General features: G+C 50.0%; 1 protein-coding gene across 2 annotated transcripts in view; it reads left to right on the top strand.

Annotated features, from left to right (window-relative positions):
• TWIST2 (twist family bHLH transcription factor 2) overlaps positions 1-5,675 on the top strand; it is a 47,466-nt gene extending 41,791 nt beyond the window's left edge. The window contains exon 2 of one of the 2 annotated variants that reach the window (XM_057503369.1): positions 4,981-5,675. In XM_057503369.1, coding sequence (XP_057359352.1) covers positions 4,981-5,047 — 67 coding nt within the window. In that variant the 3' untranslated portion in view covers positions 5,048-5,675. The remainder of the gene's footprint in view (positions 1-4,980) is intronic. The other variant, XM_036901186.2, reaches the window with a different exon arrangement.
• Positions 5,676-14,922: the final 9,247 nt, after the last annotated feature.

The raw sequence follows: 14,922 nt of genomic DNA, 5'->3' as shown, positions 1-14,922 counted from the left end.
CTTCAGAAGGTGTCTGTTGAGCACCTGCTATGTGCCAGGCGCTGTGCTGGACACCGGGGACCCACGAGGAAGAGACAGTGAGCGTCCAGCGCTCTTGAGGCTCCGGTGCTTGTGGGACAGGGTGTCGCGGGACAGGTCACAGGCCCCCCGGCACCCATGTGGTGGTTCCTCACATGGCCCGCGTTTGGGGTTCTGCCGGCGAGGAAACCGAGGCCCAGAGCGGAAGCCACTCTTCCCAGGCTGCCCTTCCCTGAGCGGCAGAGTTGGGGTTCCCAAGGCCTGTGCTCTCAGATCCTGTCTCTCCCGGGGCTCCCACGGAACAGAACACACGCAGAGGTGCCCTTCCACAGCTCAGCGTCGGCTACGCTGTGTGCTCAGCGCCACATTTCTGGAGGTTAACCCTTCAGCATTCCTCGAATAAACCCTCCTGGTTATGCGGAATTGGTTCTTCTGACACAGAACTTGCTTTGCCGCTGTGTTACTTAGTATCTTTGCGGTTAGAATCATGGGAGACAGAGACCCAGCCTTCGGCTCTTACGCCGTTTGGACAGGAGTCAGTCACATCGTGGGTGCAGGGGGCAGATGGGACATCTCTGCACCTTCTGGCAATTGTGCTGAGAACCTAAAACTGCTCTAAAAATTGAAGTCTATCCTAAATAAGTGAATAAATAAAATAAAATGGGAAGTGTTTCCTCATCTTTAAATTCTGGTATAACTTAAGTCATGTAGCTAGGAATGATTTGTGCATAGAAGCTTCTATTTAATGCTTGTGTTAGACAATCTGGTTTCTTGTTCTTTGTGGGGTAGACGCAGATCTTTGATAACCTGGCCAGCGTATCTTACAGTTACTGATACATTCCTGTTTCCTACTTTTTCTTGAGCGAGTTTGGTAAATGGAGTAGCGAATTGGACAGTATAATGAGTGAGAGTCCAGGCTCACAGATCGGACGGCCTGGCCTCCATTCCTGACACACCATGCGGACGTGGAGGATGGAGGCTCGGGCCCCCGGGGACCCAGGGGTGTGCCCCTACTTCAGCTTTGGCCTCTGAGGCTTCCCCCAGCACGCCGATTGTTTGTTTTGCAGTTGGTGGGGGGCGGGTTAGGTGCTAACACCCAGAAGCCCTGACACCTTCACCTGGTGCAGGACTGTCTCACGTGCCATTCTCCCCAGATGGCCCCTGACCGGGCCCTTGAAGGCCCACGTGTTTCTTGCTCCCTGGCAGGTCATTGCTCTTTGTCCCCAGGAACTCTGGGCGCCCTGGGACTGCCGGTCAGCAGGTGGCTTTAGCACATGGGAAGCCACCCCACCCTCGTCTGCTGCTTTTCAGTTTCTTTTAATGTCTGGAAGCTTGAAGGAGGATCTCCCCCCTCTTGGTATCCAGAACTTTCCCTGTGGCGTGGCTCGGTCTCCTCCCCAGAACTCTGTGCTCCCTTTTCGGAGCCCCTTGGCCTTGGGGCACGTGGACACACCCTCTGTGCTTCCTCTGTGACTGGACCTGCTCCCCCCCATCACGTCCTGTGTCTTTTTGATCCAATGCTGGGTGACTCCCGGGTTCAGTCTGTGATTTACCGATTGTTTTTCATTTGTGTCTGTTTTGCCATTTTGCTTCTATTATTTTAAAAACTTTCCACTTCCACACTTGCCGTGATTTCCAAGAGCCTTTCTCTGTGTCTGGGTCGGTCCTTCTTTGCAAAACAGGCTATTCTAATTTTATCTGCACAGATGCCTCTGGCTTCTCCCCGGACGATAAATTCCACTTGTCGGAAAGTCTGAGCCCCACGCTATGGGCCATTTGTGAGGCGCTCAGCCCCGCGACTTCCCCTGCCATCCGTAGCCACCTCGTGTGAATCACCGTTTGTTTTCTCCTCATATTCACGGCACTTTAGATGTTGGGGTGGCTGGATCCTTCCAGCCAGCTCTGGGGAGCCATGTGCCCATGGTCAGGAGGTGGCGTCCAGGCTTGGCGAGGGGACAGAGGGCCCCAGCTGAAGGATGGCACTCCACAAATGCCCAAGAGGGAGGAGGCCGGCCTGTGCAGGATGGGCTGGCTGCCCCCGTGGTAGGAGCGGCTAGCAGCTCTGGCCATGGGGCTCATGACTGTTCATGTCCACTTTACCCCAGGAGCCCTGGAGGTGAGGGGTCTTTGTTTCAGGCGCAGCGAGTGGGAAAAGGAAGCCACAGATGGCAGCAAGCACTAGAGTGGACTGGGCGACCGACGTCAAGGTCCCCGAGGCGAAGATGCCTCCCCGTGTCATGCTGGAGGGATCCCAGCGAGAGCCCGGGCATGCCCGGGACACCTGCTCTGTGCTGGGGATGGTGGCCACAGCCTGGGTTTCTGTGGGCAGCTCCTAGCCTCCTGATCCTCACTTCCTTCCATCCAGTCTCCACGGCAAAATCCCAGGGTTTTGCGTGTGTCTCCACGTGCGTGTGTGCCCACGTGTGCGTGTGTGTGCCCACATCTAGAGGAGGCCTCACGTCTGTGCCCGCTCCCCACCCTGCCGTGCTCCTTGGGTTCTATGAGGTCCAGGGCGCTCTGTCCCTTCCCTTCCTGGTCACACGGTCACTGCACCTCCTTTAAGAAATCGTCATCATCTGCCTTTTGTTCCAGTGGTTTACAAATGTGCTTCTCCCCTCTGGTTTCTTGGATTCATCTCGGGGCTTTTCAAACGATGAGCAGCATTCCTGGCACGTGACAGACGCTCAGTCTGTGGCGATGGATCAAAGGCAGGCAGGCGGGAAGTGGGGATGGCGCAGAGCTGGAAAGGTGGGTGGTGGGCTGAGGAAGGCCTCATAATAAGCCCTTCCCCCTGAAGCCCGCCCCTGCCTCCCTTTCTAGAGAGGTCCTGCTGGCCTTTCACTGCCTGGGTGAGGTCTTGGGGTATGGAGTCGAGTAAGACCCTTTGCTGTGTATTGGCAGCCGATGATGTGGCCTGGAGAGGAGCCGGGCACCCTCTGAGTCCAGCCACTGCCGCCCCGCCAGCCGCCCCCTCCCCGGCAGGGAGTGAACTACCCAGGGGACGCATGCACATGGCTTCAGGTGGCTCTTACGTGCGGGAGGCAGTCCTGGGCCCCAGATGTTTTGTATTTGTTGCTGGGAACCCACCCCATCTGCAGACACGGCTGGGGTCAGGGTGACATCAAGGGGGCCGGGCCCAGAGGCTCTCGGACAAAAAGACTAATGAACCTGCCGCTCGTTTCTTCTGAGCCCTGGGCCCCCGTGGGCATGTGAGGAAGCCCTGCACCCCACTGCTGCTGGGGGATGCCCCTGTCGTTTGGCTTTTCATGGATGATTTTGTATTTCCCCTTGGAGGTTTGGTGCAGCTCATATATCAAAAACTGTTGTAATTATTTCCTCCCACTGAGGAAGGCTTCCATTTAGCTTTCTCTAGCTGCCCCCCTTATTAATTATCTAATTACAACCACATTCTCCAAGAGAAAGCAGCCTTTTGACTGTCTGCCCAGGGCCACTTAAGAAGGCTCACATATTTGGAATGCTCTGAACTTGAAAAAAACGAGGTGTGTGTGTGTGTGTGTCCATGCACATGAGTTTTATAGGAAATGTGTTTTAGCCTCTTCAGAACTTCGCCCTGATTTGGCAAAGGTTTCTAGGGTTCCCGAGCCCCGGGGTTTCTGTGCAGAGCTCTGCTTCGTGGGGACGAGCTTGGGGCATGGGGAGGAAGCCCGCGGCTGGCGGCGCCGGGGCCCACGCTCTGACACACGGACGTCGGGGCTGGCCACAGACACACTGGCTCCCAGCTTCTCCCCAGCACATCTCCCTAAGCCTGTGGGTATGGACAACAGCATGTGGGGTCTGCAGGCCACCCTCTGGATCCCCAGCCTGTGTCCCCTCGCCCGGGTGCTCATCACGCCATCCGGTCTCCCTCCAGGCAGTGAGCACCGCTCTCTAGCTGCACCTTCCTTGGTGGGCACAGGCTGCTGGGGGAGACAGCCCCTGCCAGACCATCTGGCTGCCAACCCGGTGCCTTCCTGGCTGACCCCTGGGCCGTGGTGGGGGTGGGAGGAGGCGCTCCTCTGGACGGGCCCGTCACCAGGACCCTCTGCAAAGCAGACGGCAACCTGAATGTGCCGCGGGTCCAGCCTCAGTTCTGCCATGATTGACCCACACGCTCCTTGGCGCACCTGTCACATGAGCTCCAGGGGCCCCCTAGGGATGGGACAGCTAGGTCTGTCAATCGCGATGGTGGGCGCAGAGTCACATACAGCACCACACACCACACACAACCACACAGACGTACACACACATACCACCTGTAACCACGCAGACGTACACACACCCACATAACCACACATGAGTGAAATGTGAACAAGCGTGTGGGCTGCATGGCTGTTGACTCTCTGGCTGTGGTGTGGCACTGGACTTGGACAAGATGACACCACTGGGGGAAACTGTGATAGGTACATGGGCTTCCTCTGTACTGTTTTTTTTTGCAACTTCCCGTGAATCTATAATTATTTCAAAAGCACAAATTTTAAAAAATCCCTCCCTTGACAGCAATGCATCCCGTGTCTCTGGCCTCACCTCCTGCCCCTCCTCAACCCTGCAGGGCAGCCTGGCTCTCCTCGTCAGATGCCCCAGCCCCACGTCGCTCTGGCACCACCCCTCCTTCAGAGGTCAGGTCCCCTAGGTCAGGCCACACAGATCCCACTCACTCCCTAGGGAGTAGGGAGCCTGCCGAGTGCCAGGTGGGGGCGTGGGTGTCCCCAGGGGGCAGGAGATCTAGCCCCTCAGGGTCGGAGCAGCAGGAGGCTCCTCGGGGCATGGCTTGCAGATGCCCTGGTGGGCCGACTACTGTCACCTGTCAGTTCCTGCAGCAGGGACACGGAGGGGTCCGCAGAAGAGCCGGGCCTACTGTCTGCCCCGTGCCTTCGAGCCTGGCCCCACCTTGATGAGAGGGGCCGAGTGCTCCAGGGTGCCAGGCGCTGCCCCGGTGCTCAGCCCCGCTTCCTTGTCTTCCAGGCTGTCCTTTGGGGCTGAGGCGCTAGCAGAATGGGATGCACCCAAGTCCGTCACTTCTGAAACCTGAACGACCTCAAGGAAGCCGCCCACCTCTGCTCTCAGCATGGCCTTAGACAAGGGGACAGCAACAGCATCGATGGACACCCTGGACCACCCGCTTCCCTGGGATGGTCCCCACAGAGGCAGTGGCACTCACTGTCCCTCTTGCCCATGACATGTTCATTGTCATCCTTGCCACTGTTTGGATTTTTCCTCTGGATTTTATTTTTTGGGGAGGGGATTTATTTTTTCTGAAAAATCTCTAGATTCAGGACCACATTTGTGAGGATTTGGATTTTGGATTTGGATTTCCCTCTAAGTGCCTTTTTTAAATGTATTTTTTTAATAAAATAGAAATGCATTCCTGTACGATTCTGTTTAAACTGGACCAAGGCTCTCAGACAAAGAACCTCGCCTTCTTTCCTACCCCATCTCTCTGCATGATTGTTTCAAATAAGCCTGGAATTCTTCTCACACCTCTGTTCCTTTTCTTCCTGACTCGCTCAGCTATAACCATTTAAAAAATTTTTTTTCTGTTTCAGTGTATATGTTGCTTATTTGTTTTATTTATTGAGATATTTTTAACAAGCTCAGTGACTGCAGTGTGGCCCTGTATACTGCTCCCCCTTCCAGGAATAATAAAGACCTCCATGCAGCCTGGTCTTTGTCTCTTCTCTTCCGTAGGAGAAAGTTGGACAGGTTGCAAAAATGACTTTCATTTCACTTTTAAAAGGACAAGACAGGACGTGAGGCATTTTATGCCATGCATAACTCTGTAACTTTCTAGAAGCTACCGTCTCTAATGTGGTCGAGAGTGTTAATAGACCCAGGCCCGGGAGAGCAGGTGAGGTCAGCCTCCACCCCTTCTACGCTCCATCTGCCTCCCCTGAAGCCTCAGCTACTGGACGTGATTGCTCTCTGGACCATTTCCTGTTTTAGATTGAGACCACCCATCCTGGGTCCCATTCCTGCTGTCCAGGGCCAGGGAGTCAATCCTGGCTCTGTGGAGACCCTCCCCCCCGTGGCTTCACCTCCAGGCACGCTGTCTGTGCCACCCCTCCACGCTCCTCTGAAGGGGTCGCTGTCTGTTCCGAGCGGGTCTGGCCCATGGGTTAACCAGGAGTTCCACGCAGCTGGTCAGCCTCTTGGGCCTCCCACACACACGGTGTGGTTGGGGAAGGAGCCCCTGTCCATACAGGTGAGGAAGGAGCCCTTGCTGGGAAAGCCCAGGAGCATCTGGCGAGGGACGGGTCCTGGTGGGCAGGCCACAGGGCAGACGCGTCTCCACGTGGGGCAGGGAGTCCTTCACCCCGCCTGCTGGCCTTAACCTGTCCGTGGGCAGCACTGGGGGTTGTGGGTGGCCCCCAGGATAAGGGCTTCCAGCTGGGGACCTGCAAGTCACCACCCTGAGCCCCCCGGAAGCACACACTGGATACAAGGATCTGCTGGACGGAGGTGTCTGAGGACAAGAGGCCACACAGACCCCACTCAGCTTCCAGACAGGATCCTGGGGATCAGGGGGGTCTCTGGCAGGTCTGTGGTGGCCTGTGAACCTTCTCCCTCCACTCCTACAATGGTTCCCAGGCCCATCGGAAAGAGAGGTGCTCTGGAAATGCCAGCCTCACCACACCCTCTATCACCCAGCTGGATGGGTCCTGTGCTCTTCTCCAGGGCCTGGTCCCTGCGGCACGAGCCCCAGCACCCACTGCACATGTCCACACGCGCACACACACACCCAAACCCTTGTAGAGACCTGGAGACGATGGAGCTGGGCAGCTGTGTCCCTGACAGGGGAAGCCTGGCCCCCGAGCTGTCCTAGAGGGCCCTGGAGAGGCCCACCAGGACGATGGCACCTCTCCTTGAAGCGATTCACAAGAAGAATGATTCCAAGTCACATCACACAAAACCGACAGATGGAACGGCCACAGAGAGCTTCGTTCTGGGTCTCTAGATTGCAAAATTCATGCTGTTTCTCCCAGAGCTGGAGCTGACGGCTGGTCTGCCTGCGGAGTGGGCGGCCCTGGTGTACCCTGCAGGTGACCAGGCCTCGTGAGCCACCCGTGACAGGCCCCAGGCGTGGCCACAGCTGAGAGCGTCGGAGGAGCGGCGTCTGTGTTGCCGCCGGAGGTGGGGTCCTGCAGAGGGGTGCCCTCCGCAGAGTCGCTGGAAATAGTCTGTGGGCCCAGCAATGCAGGGAGAGCACTGCGCCTGGGCCCCCATCACCCACGCCACAGACTTCCTGGGTCCCAACCCCTGCCCTGGTCGGGCCCTTGTTGCTTGTGGCCATTTCAGCTGGATTTCCTGTCTGTTTACGATGCAAAAAGTCCTAACACATAATGTGCTCAAAATTACCACCAAAACAGAAATTAGGTCACTGTTGGCTAGCAACTGTCCTGCTGGCAGAATTTTGTGAGAGGAAAAAAGTAACCTTTTTTGATATATTGGCATCCTAATAGCCCACATCCAAATGGTAACCTTTACAATGACACCAACGAAAATGGAAACTGAGTCCAGGTGAGCGGGAGTCCCCTTCGCACCCGCCCGGGGCAAGGAAAGGTCTGCGGGCATCCTGTTCCCGCTGATGGAAGAAGAAAGACAATGAGTTTTCGGATTTGACAAAACACAGCAGAATGAACAGCAACAGCGAATGAATGACCTTTTCTCTCCATTTCTGCATCTCTGAGGAAGGAATAGTGGAAAATAAATAAAACCTACGAGGCTCTTGGGAAACTTAAAGTGACAGCCTATGGGCCTGTAACCTTGAAAGCCACAAAGGGCACCCAGACTTTTGTTGTCATCACTGGGAGCTGTGTGACCTCCACCCTTCTGGTGCCCAGACCCTGGAAGAAGTTTTGGGTGCATGTTGGAAGCTAAGTCCAACCTCTGGGTTCCTGAACTTGAATGTTCTGATTTAGGTCATGTGACTCAGGGCCACCAGACCGACAGGTGGGGATGACACTCATTTCTGAGGGGCACACTAAAAATAAGCTTTCTCTGGGGGTCAAGATCCCCAAAACCTGTGCTGGCGCTCTTCCTGCATCTGCGTGTGGCTCTCTCCCAGGAGGGCCGGGACTGCATGGCTCCAGACAGGTGGGCGCAGGTAAGCTGTGTGCCTGAACCTCAGATAACCGCGTGCTCAGATCAGAACAGCTCTTGACCTTCCAGGGGCCGTGGGGCTAACTCAGCACAGAGCTGTGTTTTTCCTCCATTTACGTATTTTTTAAACAGACTCCACAAAACAGTATGCTACTTCTTTAATTTGTTACTGACTTAGTTTTGTTCCGATTTTGAAAACACATCATTTTGATGCCAAGATTAACAAAATCTGGCTCTTTATGATGTTGGAATGGACCCAACAATTCACAGATTTAAAAAAAAAAGACTAAGCTAATCAAGTTGGAAAAAGTTGTACATTCTGTTCATTGGATGGTCCTGCTGACCCCACAGACCCGGACCCTCCCCGCTGTCCATTCTGGGAGTTGTAAGAATTAATAAAACAAAAACACACAGAAAACTCCCTGCCTTAGTTTTTATGTCCTTTGTGTTAACAGTGTCTTCCTGCCCACCTCTCTTCCGTGTAAACAGCCACATTGCTGCACAGCCACCCCCAGCCCTCCCACCCTGGTCCCCTGGAGCAGGGAGGGGGCTGGACCCAATGGCAGCCAACTGCTGAGCGGCCACGGGCCCGTGGCATGGGTGGCCTGCATCAAAAAGATGAGCTGGGCCAGGCAGAGCCCTCTTGGGAACTGGGAAACAGAGGCTGATCTCATTGTGGGGTGGGAGCTGAGCCGCAGCGGGGGTGGGGGTGGGGCGGACACGTGGGCCCTGAGCAGGCTGGAGAGAGAAAGCTGCCGGATATGTGAGGAAACAGAGAGAGCTGGCTGGGGGGGGACCGTGCAGGGACACAGGGGACCTCGCCTCCCTGGGAGCAGGTGCAGAGCAGTCACTCTGACCCTTGGTGCCCTCTACTTCTAGACGGTACACTCCACGGTACACACTTTTGTCCAGAGCTCTTTTCACGCCTTTCTCATTACCTCTTGACTCATCTTTGGGTTCCATTTACTACTGAGGATTAAGCTGCGTGTTGTGATGTCCTGACTGTATTTCCCTTGGGGCATCGGGAATTTCTCATTCTTTGCCCAAGGCTTCCCAGCCACCCACCACGTGATGTCCCGGGTCCATCCTGTGCAGACCCTCGAGGGACAGAGCTAGGGAGTTCACACACTGGGGCAACTCTGAAGCCATAGGACGGTAGCCGGAAGATAACTACCCTTTCATGTCACAGGTGGACGATAGGCGCCCATTCTCCATGGTCACTCAGAGGCCCCCCGGCAGAACTGAGCCTCATGCCCAGGATGCCCTCGGATCGGCTTTCCCTCTGCCGTTTCACCTGCCCAGCGCCCTCTTCCCTCGCTCCCTGGGAACTGCATGAAATAATGCAACCTGTACCAAAGGCTGTCTCAAATCCTGCTTGGAAGGGAAAGCCAATCCTTTTCTTGAGGCAATGTAAATGACTCTTTCCTGCAACCAAAATAACTCAATCTAGAAGGGCTTTTAAAAAACAGTTCAGAACCTTCACTTCCAGGAACATGGTAAACTAAGTTACTGAAGCCAACTTACTCAAAAAACAAAATTTCTGGAAAAAGCATTTAAAGATCCTTCTAAAAGCAATGAAGAGTGAACAAGATAGTAAGAAATCAACAGACTAAAATAAAGGGGAAAATGGGATCCAGTGGGATAAACAGACAAGTAAGTTGCTAGTGGCCAAAGGGCATTTGAAGATCCAGGCAAACTGACTGCAGCTCTGACGTGCAGAGACCCCCCAAATGGACGTCTGCACGGAGACTCATTCTACGGCGATCTGAAACCTCCCGGATGGACCCCTGCCTTCCCCGTACCTCACTCAGGGGCTCTAAGGCAGCTTGGTGCTGAGCAGAGCACAGAGGAAAACCCACCTGAGAGAAGTTGTAAACACAAGCTAATCCTGATGCTTACTGCCCCCTAAATTTATGTCACTTTGGTGGCAAAAATAAAACAAGAATAAAATCTAAAGAAATTTTCAAGTAACCCAGAAGAAGGCAAGAAAAAAATGACAGATAACTGAAAAACAGAGAGAACAAACAAAAAGAACAAAAATACAGACTTAAAGCTAAGGCAGTGCAGAAAGGAAAACTTATAACACTAAATGCATACCTTAGAAAAGAGCAAAAGCATCAAATCAATAATCTAAGTGCCTACCTGAAGAATTTATAAAAAGAAGTGTAAAAGAATTCCAAAACAAAGAAGAAACAAACAGTGAAAGAAAGGGAAGAAAATAATAATAGAAATAAATGCAATTGAAAACATAAAAGCAATAGAGAAAAATCAATGAAACAGATTTGAAAAGATTAATAAAATTGACAAACCTTTATCAATACTGGCTAAGAAAAAAGAAAAGAAGACAAAAATTACCAATATCAATAATAAAACAGGGAACATCAGTACAGGCTCTTTACACATTTAAAGGATACTAATGGAATGCTGTGAACAACTCTGCATAAATTTGTCAACTTAGTTGAACTTGATCAACTACTCAAAAAAATAGGAATCTGCTACAACTCACCCAACATGAGATGAATAATTTGAATAACCTATAAGTATTAAGGAACTTGAATTCATAATTTTGAAACTTAAAAAAAAAACACCCCAGCATTTCAGGCATAGATGGTTCCACTGAAGAATTCTACTAAATGTTTAAATAGAAGTAAGCATGAATTTTACACAATTTTTCTCAGAAAATGGAAGAGGAGGGAACACTTCCCAACTCATTTAATAAAATTAGTGTTACCCTGATGCCAAAACCAGAAAAAAAACAATACAAAAAGAAAACTATAGACCAATATCTCTCATAAATATAAGTGCAAAGATCCTCAACAAAATATTGGCAAACAAAATTCATGAATATATAAAAATAATTATATACTATGACCAAGTGGGATATATCCTAGGCATGCAAGTCTGATTCTCTATTTGGAAATGAATTAATATAATCCATCAAAGTAAAGAGCTAAAGAAGAAAAATCAGATAACTATATCATTTGATGCACAAAAAGTATTTTAAAATATTCAATATCCATTTATGATAAAAAATAAAACTCTCAGAAAAATATGCATAGAGAGGGACTTCTTCAACTTGATAAAGTGTCCCTTTGAAAAACTTACAGCTAAAATTATGCTTAATGATGAAAGACTGAATGCTTTCTTCTTAAGATTGGGAATGAGGCAAGGATGCCCACTCTTATTTAACATATAGCTGGAAATTTCAGCCACCTCAGTAGTCAGACAAAGGAAATGTGTACTACTGGAAAAGAATAAGCAAAACTGTCCCTATTTGCAGATGACATGGTGTTCTGCATAGAAAATTCTAAGAAGTCTATGAAAAAGCTCCTAGACTTGTAAATGAGTTCAAAAAGGTGACCAGATACAAGACAAATATATAAAAATCAATTGTATTTACATATACTGATAATTAACATGTAAACATCAAAATTAAAAATGATACCATTTATAATCGTTCACAAAAACTTGAAATTCTTAGGTATAAATCTAACAAAACACGTGTAGGACTTGTATGCTGAAAACTACACAATTTCGTGAAAGAAATCAAAGGCGATCTACATAAGTGGAGAGACAAACCATGTTCACGGGTTGGAAAACAACGTAGTAGAGATACCAATTCTCCCCAAATTGATATACAGATCTAATGCAACTCCTATCAAAACCTCAGAAAGACTTTTTTTGTAGATATAGACAAAATCATTCTAAAATTTATATGGAAAGACAAAGTAACCAACAGCTAAAGCAATTTACAAAAGAATAAAGTGGAAGGAAGCAGCCACAACTCAATTTCAAGACTTACTGCATCCTACAGTAATCACACTTATGTGATATTGACAAAGGAATAGACATAGAGATCAATGGAACAGAACAGAGAACACAATAATCAACCCACACAAATACTCCCAACAGATTTTTGATAAAGGTGCAAAAGCAAATCATGGGGGCAAGACAGGCTTTTTAACAAATGGTGCTGAAGCAATTGGATATCAAAAGGCAAAAATCAAACTTCAAGCTAAGTATCTTTTTTAATAAAGTGTAACTGAAAATGGATCACAAACTTAAATACAGAACCTAAAACTATAAACTTTTAGAAAACAAGGAAGAGAAAATCTTCAGATCTAGAGCTTGGCAAAGAGTTGTGAGACTTGATACCAAAAATATAATCTACAACAGGAAAGATTGATGAACTGGATGTCATCAAAATTTAATGGCTTTGCTGTGAAAGACACTAAGAGACAGAAAAAAAAGAAATAGTGGGAGAAAATATTTTCAAACTGTGTGTCTGACAAATGACTATATCCAGAATACATATACCGAATTTTCAAAATTCAACAGTAAATAAAATCAAACAACTCAATCAGAAAGTGGGAAAAATATTTCAACAGACATTTCATCCAAGAGGACATACAGATGACAAATCAGCACAGGAAAGATCTTCAGCATCATTAGCCAACAGAGAGATGCAAACGGAACCTGAAATGGGTATAACTACACACTTACAATAATGGCTAAAATAGGAATAAGTGACACCAAATGCTGGTGAGGATGTGGAGAAATTGAATCATTTATACCTTGCTGGTGGGAATGTAAAATGATAGAGCCACTCTGGAAAAGCAGTTCGTATGTGTCTACAAATATTACATGTGCAACTGCTATATGACCCAGGAATTTCACCTCTGGGCACGTATCCCAGGAAATAAAAACTTATGCTAACACAAAAACCTATATACACAAATGTGTATAGCAGCTTTATTCACTATAAACCCAAACTGGAAACAACCCAAATTTCCTTCCAAAGGTAAAGAGTTGAATAAGCTGTGGTCTCCCTGTTCCAGAGCAGGATACTCAGCAATGAAAAGGCATTGACCACCGCCACGTGCAGCGGCCTGCGTGGCTCTCCAGGGAATCACGTTGAGTGACAAGAGCCTATCCCCAGAAATTACATGTCATGATTCTACTTGTTTGACATTCTTGAAATGACAAAATTCTAGAAATGGAGAACAGAAAAGCAGTCACCAGGGATTGAGAAGAGGAGGCAGAAGGGGGCTGGGTGTAGCCACAAAGGGACCATAGGAGGGATCTCCATGGTGGTGCAATGTGGAATGATGGGGTGATGGCCTGTTCCACATGTTGGCTTTATCAATGTCAGTTTCTTGGTGGTGATAATGTCCTACAGTTTGCGAGACATTACCATTGGCAGAAACTGAATAAAAGCTATTTACGATCTCTCTGCATTATTTCTTACAACTGCATGCAAATGGAAAGTTATCTCAAAACAAAAAGGTTTAAGTGAAAACAAGCAAAAATGCATCAGAATAAAATTGTTTGAAGAAGATACTCTCATTTCAAGAAGGGAGAAGGCCCCTGCTTGTTGTGATATTGGAAAGAGCAGTGACTGGTATAGGCAAATTTGTGCGATCACAGCTGCACCTTAAAAAGGGCACCTTCAGCTGTCACTGCCTTGCTCGGGGTGCCCCCCTTTCTATGTGAGAGATAAAATGCCTCATGTTTAAAAAGCCTCCAAAATCCTCCAGACATTTTTCTTAGCATATAGGATCTGTTGAATAAAGTACGGAGTTGACTGACCTTTGGCCCAGCGCACTAGCCAGCACTGCCAGTCCAAGGAAGGGGCTCAGCCTCCCTCGCTGCGTGTGCCATGGTTGGGCATCTGTCCCCTTTTCAAACAGACACGGACAGCTCTGCCCCATCCCATGCCTGTCAGCTGTAACAGGAAAACGGTGTGGGTACGCTGCAAGGTCCCTATCTAGTTTCTTCAGCAAAGTGCACACACACAAGTAGACACAGAGGTGCTTGGGGAGCACAGTGGGTCTCATCCTTTTACTCCACGGCCGCCCTTGAGGCCCAGGGTCCACAGGCACTGCCTTCCTAAGTGTCCACCTGCTTGTCCTTGTCCCCATAGCTCAGTGGCTCTGGCCCTTCTCACATCCTTCCCACCATCCTGCTCTCCCCTTTTTAGGTAAAGTCCTGTATTTCCAGTGTTTCTGTCAGCCTGGGTTGTTCAGAGAAACAGAACCAATAGGATGTAGAGATGTGGGAGAGGAGGCCGAGCGCAGGAATCGGCTCACGACTGTGCCGTCAGGGAAGCCCGGTGATGTGCCCCCTGCAAGCTGGGAACCAGGAAGCCTGCGGGTGTCATCAGTCCAATCTAAGGTACAAGGACCAAGGACTGCAGCGTCTGAGGGCCGGAGGTGGAGTCCCAGCTCAGCAGGGAGAGGGTTCACCCCTCCTCCTGTGTGTCCTGTAGGGGTCCTCAGCCGGCGGGGTGATGCCCGTCTGCCCTGGTGAGGGGGGCTTCTTTACTCAGTCCGCCAACTCCAAGGCTGATCTCTTCAGGAAACACACTCCCAGACACACCTGGAAATGTTTTACCAGCTCTCTGGGCTTCCTTCAGCCCAGTCAGGTTGACATATAAAATTACCCATCACAATTTATTCGTATGTTAAAAATTTAAAACATCTTTGTAACAAAGGGTTTGTTGCTGTGATGGTCATTCCTCGTGCCGGCGCCAGGTTACACGGCGGGGTGGTGCCTACTTTTGGAGCATGTTCCCGTAGCTGCTCACGCCCAAGGCAGCCCGTCCACACCACTGCCTGCCGTATCCAGCCAGCCTCAAAGTGCACCATGGACCGAGGGCTGAATGCCTCCCACAGGCCGTGCCTCCTCCTTCTCCACTGCCTGTGCCGGCTTCTTCAGTCCCACAGGCCAGGCGCTCTCACCATCGCCATCCATGGTTAGAAAACCTGAAGTCACACAGGTTAAGTTGCAAGCCCGGCGTTATATGAC

Source organism: Manis pentadactyla, chromosome 6 (genome assembly GCF_030020395.1).
Source record: "Manis pentadactyla isolate mManPen7 chromosome 6, mManPen7.hap1, whole genome shotgun sequence".
Taxonomy (NCBI): domain Eukaryota; kingdom Metazoa; phylum Chordata; class Mammalia; order Pholidota; family Manidae; genus Manis; species Manis pentadactyla.
This window is presented reverse-complemented; position numbering and strand designations above follow the sequence as displayed.